Here is a 10,639-nt window from a genome sequence, read left to right as displayed (position 1 = left end):
TTAAAACAACTAAAAATAACGTTTAATCCACTTTGTTTTACATTGAAGAACCAGGATTCACAGCCATGGAAAATGAGCATAAATGAAGAAGTTTGATTTCAAAAGAGTGATTTCTAGACCTAGAAAAACTATTGAAATTAATAAAATACAACAGTGCTCTTAAAATGTAGGAATCCTACAGTGTACAGAAACTATGAGCCTCCATAGACTAAAATAGATTTAGTTTGGAAACTTATTATTAGACTGCTTGGAGTCATATATTGTATATATATTGTTGTGCCTGGAGTCAGAAAACTTCATCTCAAACACACACACACTCCGAGAGAAACCAGCTCCACACGTCATTTAAAGAGAATTTATTTGTTGATTTTCACAGAGATACTAAACTGTTGGCAGCGTTTTCATGATAAAGATGCATGTCTGGACAGATTCTCATGAGTCAAACGGCTCTCAAACACACACAGATTCTGATGAACATATTTCCACCGGTGTAAAATCACTGTGATGTTCAGCACAAACAGCACTGCTTTGACTAATAAAGGCTTGATAATAAAGAGATACTCTTGAAAACACTTGAATGGATCAATAAAACTCTTTTCATATTCATCTACCTGAATATAGAAAACGATTAAAATACAAACAAACTCACTTAGATACAAACAAACTCGTACAAACATAAGGACACAGTGATGAATAATCACACGGTTTCTGTATAAATTATGATAATAATAATAGTCCTGCATCTGTACAGTAATGCAGATGTAGAGTGTAGAAGTCTGGAGTAAATATACAGTTGTTCTGATCCTGAAAGTCATTCCCTGCGAGATCAGAGCGAGACAATCAGTCATCGATGTGCGAAACGAAAGCAGATTACAGCAACGGCCGCAGGTTAACCGCATCTCGTAGCTTTGGTAAACGTAAACATTCAGACGTGAAACCTCCACGTCCCTTTGGCCTGAGTGAAAACAAGCAACGATACGAAATCCCTCCATAGACCAGCTATCCTCCAATAAACACACAGAAGATCAGCGGTTTCTACTGAAACACTACTGAAAAATATACAGGAAAACTACAAATCCTGGACCAAATCAATATTAACTCTTTCCCCGCCAGCGTTTTTGAAAAAAAGTTACCAGCCACCGCCTTTCACTAAAATTTCATGGCGCCCAGAACATTTTGTTGTATGAATATCTGAACATGCAACACATCAAAATAAAGATCAGACCCTCTACTTTCAATAAAAAAAACTGTTTTATTCTAGCTTCAAGCATTGTTTTTTTAATCAACACTTGAATGTAGGTAGGTTTCATTAAAAAGCAACATTTTGAGCAAAAAGCAGAGAAAATCGCATTTTTATCAAATACTACATCTGGATCATATTCAATAATATTATTAAAGCAAAGATGCAGTAGATTACGTCCATCAATATCCTAAAGCTTGCACAGGCCTTCACCACTTTCTGGATCCACATTTCACTCGGTAACATCAGGCAGTTTTCATTTATATGCAGTTAGTGTTCATGATCGCATTATTTTTCGTATGCATACATATGAGATCGCTCGTTTCTGCATCTTCCTGGTCTGTGCACTTTCTAGACTCATTCAAAAGAGAGCGCCCCCTAGCATATAACAGTGAACAGAGGCAGGGCAAGAGTTAAAACAAAGTTCAAAGTGATTGTTAATAATGCTCAGTCTCTGCATTAGAAAGGCCACCAGAAGTGATTCAAACCCAAAAATGTGTTTCTCAATAAATCAATTGATCAGAAACTCTCCCAAGGCATCGCGAGCGCTAATCACAGATAAGGCAATCCCAGCCGCGTGCTTGGAAAAATCAACTCTCTTCCTTCTCTTGGTGAATCTACATTATTACAGGAATGGTCTGGTTCAGTGAACACAGTGTCAAAAGATCAGATCCAGTGTTTTAAAGTGTGTTCAACGCTCAGCTGACCAAAGAACCGCAGCGAGAAGCGTGCGTCGACCGAACCGGCCGTTCTCCTCAAACAGAGACCTTCTCTGAGGTCTGGACGTGACGCCAGGTTTCCCGCCGCCGCTTCAGTCCTCGGTGTCCGGCTGCACTCCCAGCATGCCATGCAGCTCCTCCACCGTGTATCCCAGCAGGTTCTGCAGGTCGCAGACGAAGCGGTACACGTAGCGTTTCCCTGAAGTCTTGTGGATGATGTTCTTGTCGTAGTAGTAGCGCAGGCCTCGACTCAGCTTCTCGTAGTTCATCTTAGGCTTGTTTTTTCTCTTTCCCCAGCGGCGCGCCACCTGACGGCACAAGAACAGCCACGTGAGATAACCATATTATCAAGATCGCAATATCTGTCTCGATATTATAGTGCGCACATGACGATAAGTGGGGCAAATAGTTTTTAAAATATACTTAAACTAACATAAAAGGTCTTTAAAGTTGTGTTTTGGAGCATTATGCCAACAAACTCAATCTGAAAGCACAATATGGCTTAATCTCTTCCTCAAGTGTGTTTTTGCTGCGTGTTTTAAAGCGAAGCTGCACTTCGTTTAGACGATCAGCTGCGTCTCAGAACGGCTCCGTTCACACTGAATCTATTCAGTCAACTCATTTATTACACTGCTGTGAGTTTAGCACGCGTTTGGGAATGAAGTTGTGAAGAGATGCAAGGGCTCCTCACCTCGTCGGGGTCGGTGAGTTTGAACTCCCAGCCGTCTCCGGTCCAGCTGATGATGCTCTGAGAGCTCGTGTCGGTCAGCAGCTCCAGCAGGAACTGCCACAGCTGAATGGGGCCACTTCCTGTTAAGCACCAATGATATAGAGTTTAAGCATCAAGCATTCGGATTCAAACTTTAGGAAGCCATTAGTTATGTATTTGCATCAGGGTTTAATTTGCTAAAATGCAACACCAGGCATTTAGAGTTGCAACACTTCACTATTGTTTGATATAGTAAATGAAAGTTTTGAATCAACACTAATACAGCCATAAAAAGTTAGGAAATTTCACTATTTTACCATTTACATTTTGTAATAATTATTCATGTCAATGTATATTTTAAACAGATGTTTATTATGAATAAATATGCATATTTTAAACAGGCTAGAATAAAAAATATGGATATGTATTATTCCTACGCATGTTTTAAACTGGGGTTAGAATAATAAATATAAATATTTATTATTAATAAAACTGTATATGTATTATTCGTATAAATGCATACAGGCTAGAATAATAAATATTATAATTTTTTATTATTAACAAATATGAATATTTATTCCTTTCAGTGAAAACTTTAAATAGGAGTTAAAATAATACATATGGATATTTATTATTAATAAATATAAATAGTTATTTATAGCAATGAATATTTTAAAGGTTAAAAATAATTTTATTATTAATAAATATGAACATTTATTCATATCCATGAATATTTAAACTAGAGGTTAGAATAGTACATCTGAATTTTTATTATTATTATTATTAAATAGGTATATTTATTAATATGCACACTTAAAATAGGGGTTAGAATAATACATCTAAATTTGTATGATTAATAAATATGAATATTTATTATTATTAATGCATATTTTACCTAGAGGTTAAAATAATAAATTAGATTTTTTTTTGTGATTAATGAATATGAATGTAATTCATACCAATGCATACTTTAAATAGGGTCAGGAGTATACATCAGAATTTTATTATTAACAAATTTGAATATTAATTCATATCATGCAATTGAAATAGGGGTTAGAATAATAAATCTGAATATTTGTTTTTATAATCATTGCATAATTTCACTTATTTTAATGATGTAATAATAACAAAATAGCTATTTCTTGACACAAAAGCTCATGAATGAGACGCACCGGTGAATCCAGCGAGCACGGCGGCGGGGATGACGGGTTTGCCCTGCTCCAGCGGCTCGTTCCTCTCCTGGACGTAGTCTTTAAAGGACAGGCCCTGTTTGCCGACGCCCAGCGGAGCCACGCCGAGCTCCTCCTCGAAGCTGTCGTAGGATGGGACGCGCTGGGCATCGGCGAGCGACGAGTGGCTCCCCCAGGAGCGGAGGACACTCTCTGAGCCGTCTGTGCTCTCCACGCTCTCCACTGACGACACTGTGAGGAACAGAGCACTGCGTCACTACAACACATCAATACAGTAACAATTACAACTCCTCAATCGGATACTTAAGGTCAGAAGATTAAGGTATTTAAGATTTCGATTCCACCTATCAACTCCTGTGTGCACTTTTTTTTTTTTAGGTGGCGAAAAGGGGATGTTAAAAATTATGCACCTCAGTTTTACGTCACGGTTTGGTATGGTTTCGGTTAAGCAGGAGGATAAAAACTAAAATCAACAACGGTTCACTGAACAAATTGCTCTTTCTTTAAATAAATTCACTTATAATTAGTAGCAGTATATTTTTATTTAATGCCATGTCAGCATCTTCACTGCAAAAAATTATTCTCTTAGTATTTTTGTCTTGTTTTCTAGTATAAATATCTAAACATTTTTTAATCAAGATGCATTTACTAAAAAAACTAAAAATCTGCCAATGGGGTAAGAAAAAATAAATAATTCAAAGGCTAAACAAGATGATTTTTCTTGCCCCATTGTACATTGTAGTCATTGTACTTGTACAGTAAATTAATTTTGATTCAAGATTTTGTAGATATTTATACTAGAAAACAAGACAAAAATACTAAGAGAATAATTTTTTGCACTGTTAGGCTATTTTCATGGCAAAAAATAAAATTAAATACAAGTATAACAAATACAATAAAAACCAGCAAACAAACAAACAAGTTATATTACACAAGAATATATTTTCTTCAGAATTGTGAGAGAACTACAAACTCCATTTAAATGAAAAAAGTCTAAATGCATCCAGAATCGTGCCGCTCTATGTTGCACACAAACAGCTCTTAATGGAGTCCAGTTTTTATGTAGCCTGCTGGTATTCAGCTGCAATTAAATGTTTTGCAAAAAGAGACTCAGAATAAATAAGTTTGATTTGATCTAAATGTTTGACTACTGTTTTTGTTAACCGCATTAGAATCAAAACTGGGGATCGATAAGAATCGGAATCGATCAAATTCTAACCCTAGATGATGGACTGAGGAGTGAGATCTGACCTGCTGCGAGACACAGAGCTGCTTTTCTCTCTCGACTGGCGTAGCTGACGCTGACGGTGCTGAGCTGAGGTTTGGGGTACATGGAGAGCTCCTGACCAAACGACAGCAGACCCGACTCCTCGGACATCTCGAAGAGCTCCCGCAGGAGACTGCCACGAGGATCTGGAACCTTCAGAGAACACTCCTCCAGACTGAGACCTACACACACACACACAAACACAATCTATCAGAGTTTGTTCTGAACTAACTAACAGAAACCCTAGGGTTGGGTATCGGTTAAATTTGACCAATTCCATTTCCGCTTATTGATTCCGATTCTTACTGATTCCCAGTTTCGATTCCAATGTGGTAAAAAAAAAATGAAGTCAAACATATTTATTCTGTGTCTCTTTTTGCAAAACATTTAATTGCAGCTGAATACCAGCAGGCTACATAAAAACTGGACTCCATTAAGAGCTGTTTGTGTGGAACATAGAGCAGCACGATTCTGGATAAATTGAGGCTTTTTTTAATTTAAATGAAGGCTGATTCCGAATTCCGAAGACAAAATATTAGACGACTAAACAAAATCTCATAGAATGTGTGAATGGAATGATTCAATGACTCACTCAAGATTCACTTGTTTCATTACTGGATGAATCAGTGTTTTTGAATGAATCTCTTGAATGAATGATCCAAAGACAAATGCATTTTTAAAAGCCCCTTTTCACCACCTAAAAGAAGATGCGCACACAGAAATTGATACGCAGAATCGAAATTTAAATTTTACAACAAGTATCCGATTCTGGAACTGGAACTGATTTTCAATTCCCAACCCTAAGAATATAAACAACTGTTCTGAATTACAAGTTTGCTGAAATGTTGGTTTAAATATGCAAATTAGGGATTATCTAATTAAATATGCATTCATTTGCATACATTTCCAAAACATTGGATAAAGCCAGGTTCAAAATTCTAGTTTTATTTTGTTGTTCTTCCAGAGGGGATTCTGGATTTCTTTTTCCATCACTCCATAAATCAGAAAACACATTTTCGCAGTGTTTTTAGGAGTGAAATGTTGTATAACTCTGTGTGAATGAAATACGAACAAACCTTCAGAATATAGAGAGGAATAAATCTGTAAAGTGTGGTGTGTGTAAGAGAAAAAACTCTTTAAAGATTGAAGTCTACAGATGCAAATAGATAGAGTGCAATAAATAAACACTTAAATATGTATTCTGGATGTTTTCTTTCCACTAGAAGAGACATGATATGAAAGTGGATGATGTGAATCAGATTCAATCCAGAAATCAGTGCATGCATGCAAACGAAGATGTGAATCGGGTTCATTCTGAAATCAGTGCATGTAAACGAAGATGTGAATCGGATTCATCCAGAAATCAGTGCATGTAAACGAAGATGTGAATCAGATTCATCCAGAAATCGGTGCATGTAAACGAAGATGTGAATCGGATTCATCCAGAAATCAGTGCATGTAAACGAAGATGTGAATCGGATTCATCCAGAAATCAGTGCATGTAAACAAAGATGTGAATCGGATTCATCCAGAAATCAGTGCATGTAAACGAAGATGTGAATCGGATTCATCCAGAAATCAGTGCATGTAAACGAAGATGTGAATCGGATTAATTCTGAAATCAGTGCATGTAAACGAAGATGTGAATCGGATTCATCCAGAAATCAGTGCATGTAAATGAAGATGTGAATCGGATTCATCCAGAAATCAGTGCATGTAAAAGAAGATGTGAATCGGATTCATCCAGAAATCAGTGCATGTAAACGAAGATGTGAATCGGATTCATCCAGAAATCAGTGCATGTAAACGAAGATGTGAATCGGACTCATTCTGAAATCAGTGCATGTAAACGAAGATGCGAATCGGATTCATCCAGAAATCAGTGCATGTAAACGAAGATGTGAATCGGACTCATTCTGAAATCAGTGCATGTAAACGAAGATGTGAATCGGATTGAATCAGAAATCAGTGCATGTAAACGAAGATGCGAATCGGATTCATCTAGAAATCACTGCATGTAAACGAAGATGTGAATCGGATTTAATCCAGAAATCAGTGCATGTAAACGCTCCAGTGAAGTGCGACTTACTGCCGGAGCTGCTGCTGGTCCAGCTGCACTCAGACGAGCGACTCAAGACTTTGGTCTCGTCATCCTCCTGACAGGCTGCGGGAGAAAAGCACATCGAATCAAACGTGAGCTCGAGCGTTACAATCACTAATGAAAGTCTGAGACCGGAATCCTCCGTTACCTCTCATCATCTGCTCCAGATGCTCCCACAGGATATCACCCACGAAATCCGGAGCAAGATCCAGGAATCCGTCCTTTCCCAGGTGGCACAGCTCCTGTCCGCTCATGTCAAACTTGAAGAAGCTGATGTTGGTCAGACTGAACTCTCCGGACGCCCAGTACAGCCACTGCAGGACGTGCTGCTTGGTCCACTTGCGCGGGTCTGCGGACAGAGAGAGCGTTACAAACGCATCCGACCCGTCCTCAAAACAAACAGCAGAGATCATGAGAGACTCACTGTTGGAGATCCCGCAGATGCGCTGCACCTTGGAGAAGCCGTTAAAGCTGTCCTTCAGCGCCTGACTGACCATAGCTTTACTGCAGGGCGTCAGCAGAGGAACCGAGCACACGCCGGCATCTGCAGACCACAGAGATCTGTGTCAGCTTACACACGCTCAGAAGAGTGCATGACACATGTGCATCAGGGTTTAATTGGCAAACATACAACACCGGGCATTTAGAGTTGTTTTTGAATTCACAACAATTCATACATTTTTCCACTAATACAGCCATAAAAACGTAAGAAATTTCAATATTTTAGCATTTAAATTTGGTAAGAATTATTCGCATCAATACATATTTTAAATAAGAATTTATTATTGATAAAACATTATATGAATATGATAAATAAAGCTTAGAATAAGCCCGAATTATTATTAATAATAAATATGAATATTAATTCATACCAATGCCTATTTTCAATAAAGTTTAGAATAAGTCTGTATTTTTATTATTAATAAATATGAGTATCAATTCATACAATGCATATTTTAAATAGAGGTTAGAATAATAAATCCAATTTTTTATGATTAATAAATATAAATGTATTTTAATATCAATGCATATTTTAAATAAAGATCTATTTATTTTAAAATACATTTTTACTATTAACAAATGTGAATATTAATTCATATCATGTCTATTTGAAATAGGAGTTAGAGTAATAAATATGAATATTTGTTTTTATATCAATGCATATTTTAAACCAACGCATAATTTCACTTATTTTAATGATGCAATAAATAACAAAATAGCTAAAAATATATTGCAATAGTTTTTGTACCCCTAAAAATGTTTGACCCCTAATGCCCAGCGGAAAAATGGTCTCAAATTGATAAGCATCCAAAATGTTCTCCCTCCAAAGCTGCTGTGATAAATAGTGGTTCTGCTGCTTTGATTTACCCTGGGAGAAACAGTCCAGACCGGACGGGACCTCCTGAGCAGCCTGCTCCTCCTCCACTGGATAAAAGCCCGAGAACAGAGACATGGGGTCTTCGAACATCTCAAACGCCGCCTGACGCTGAGACAAATAAAACACAAGATATTACACTCCATAATTACACCTATAAACTTCAGACAGTGACTGCTGATTGAGCACAGGCAGGAAAACCCAGAGGACACGCCTCACACATGACATCAGTGCTCAAGCGTTTATCTGCTCCACTAATGGGAGCGCACCACCATATATGGCCTTCCTGTTCCGTGCCAGCGTGGGCGAACCCCAGCTGACCTCAACCAATCAGAACACAGCACAGACCCGCCCTGCTCTAATCGACACACACACACACACACACACACCTCACCTTTAGTGTGTTTCTGAATCCAGGTAAAAGAGGCTCCATGTTACACATTGTGATCTAAAACAGCAAAATAATAATAAATCAAATACTTTTATTATTATTATTATTATATTCCAGAAATCTGCTCACGTTACTACAACCAAGCAACACTGAGTGTTAATTTTTAAATGACTAATTAATTTAGATATATCGATGTTTTTCTGATCAGAATCTTCAATCAGTTCATATAAAGTTCCGTCGAGTCAAACGTGAATGTGATTCATGTACATTATATAACACACTACTGTACATGATCAGATTATTCATGTTCATTTCAGAATAGAATCAAATCAAAAGAATCTGCTCTGCAAACATTGATCGGCTTCACAGATAACGTTACTAACCTGTTGAATTCTCGCAGAAACGCTTGAACTAACGTTAAATCCGCCGTCAGCTGTTGGTGTTATTCCTCTGATCGATCCGCTCACTGATATATCGATCGATCGATCCTATCGATGCGTTAGTTTCGCGTTTGTGCTGCGTCTCGTCTGAGCGCGGGAGCTTATGAGTCTAGCGGGAGCGCGCACGGTGGTGGGCGGGGCCAATGAAAGACAGCAGCCAATCAAGTCACACACTGAACTTTCGCCACACCTTACATTTACTGCCATGAAACTGTGCATTATTTAATTTCCCAAAAAGATGTTTAATTATAGTAATATAATGTAGGACTTGCTGATCAGAGGGATGTGGGTGGGATGTAATGCCAGAGTAAAGTAAAGCCATAACTTACACAACAGTGTTCAGATCATCTTTTCCTGACAAAATCAATATAATGCAATATTTCTATCTGCTGAATGTAAGCTTTTCTATATTCCAAGCTTGCCTGCTGCACTGGAGACATCACATGCATGTGTGAGTCATGACAATTATGAAAATAAATCTAGGAATTATATGATTTTAAATCAGCGGAGCTGAGACATCAAAAGTAACTAAGCTGTTTTATGGATGGTAACTGTAATATTATTACTGAAATCTTATTAGTTACACTACTAGTTACTGCAAAAAGTTATATTATTACAGTAACTAAGTTACTAGTCACTATACTTACGATACTTTTTATGTACTTCTCAGAAATACACTTAAAATGACATTTAAGTATACTTGACTTATACTTACATAAAACAGCATCAAAACTGTGTAACGTTATGGAAATAAATGTCTCCAATGAAGAACAACAAAATATATACAAATTAATACCTAAATAGGGACTTAGTTGCATACTTAAAGTATGATGTAAAGTACACTTAAAGAAAACTACGAGTATACTTTCAGTATAAAACTACTAAACTAGTCATTTACTGAGACTATACTTCAAAGTATTTAATTAGTAAACTATCAGTATACCTATAAGTTCACTTTTAGTATAGTTGCAGTACAAGCTGAAAACACTGATGTAAACTAGTTGTGTACTCAAAGTTGTACTGTTATACTTAAAAGTATAAATTTATATACTAGAAAGTTTAGTCCCAAGGAGTATTGAAATAGTACACTTACAAGTATACTACTAGTGCACTGATAATTGTATACTTGCTACATAAATTATGCTTAAAAATATACTTGACCTTCACTTAAGTATACTTGATAAAAATAAACTTGAAGTATACTACT

At 37.0% G+C, this 10,639-nt stretch overlaps 1 protein-coding gene across 2 annotated transcripts; it reads right to left on the bottom strand.

The window, feature by feature from the left end:
- Nucleotides 1-336: 336 nt before the first annotated feature.
- LOC306863741 (protein C-ets-2-like) lies at nucleotides 337-9,521 on the bottom strand. Of its 2 annotated transcripts, XM_079407271.1 has the most exons (10): nucleotides 9,376-9,510; nucleotides 8,996-9,049; nucleotides 8,595-8,712; nucleotides 7,651-7,770; nucleotides 7,375-7,575; nucleotides 7,215-7,289; nucleotides 5,110-5,307; nucleotides 3,841-4,089; nucleotides 2,651-2,769; nucleotides 343-2,267 (listed from the first exon to the last, which is right to left on the bottom strand). In XM_079407271.1, exons 2-10 carry the CDS (start codon nucleotides 9,041-9,043, stop codon nucleotides 2,052-2,054), a joined length of 1,344 nt encoding a protein of 447 aa, XP_079263397.1. In that variant the 5' UTR covers nucleotides 9,044-9,049; nucleotides 9,376-9,510; the 3' UTR covers nucleotides 343-2,051. The 2 variants fall into 2 exon arrangements, with proteins under 2 accessions (XP_079263398.1, XP_079263397.1); XM_079407272.1 differs by lacking the exon at nucleotides 5,110-5,307 and having other exon boundaries at nucleotides 337-2,267; nucleotides 9,376-9,521.
- Nucleotides 9,522-10,639: the final 1,118 nt, after the last annotated feature.

This window comes from Barbus barbus (assembly GCF_936440315.1).
Source record: "Barbus barbus genome assembly, chromosome: 45".
Taxonomy (NCBI): Eukaryota; Metazoa; Chordata; class Actinopteri; order Cypriniformes; family Cyprinidae; genus Barbus; species Barbus barbus.
The sequence above is the reverse complement of the archived record's forward strand: the minus strand, read 5'-3'. Positions and strand labels throughout refer to the sequence as shown.

Coding starts and splice junctions, on each gene's coding strand:
- LOC306863741 (XM_079407271.1), bottom strand. CDS start 9,043: ATGTGTAACATGGAGCCTCTTTTACCTGGATTCAGAAACACACTAAAG. Junction 8,713..8,995: donor GATTCAGAAACACACTAAAG/GTGAGGTGTGTG, acceptor TATTTGTCTCAG/CGTCAGGCGGCGTTTGAGAT. Junction 2,268..2,650: donor AACTCACCGACCCCGACGAG/GTGAGGAGCCCT, acceptor TTGTGCCGTCAG/GTGGCGCGCCGCTGGGGAAA.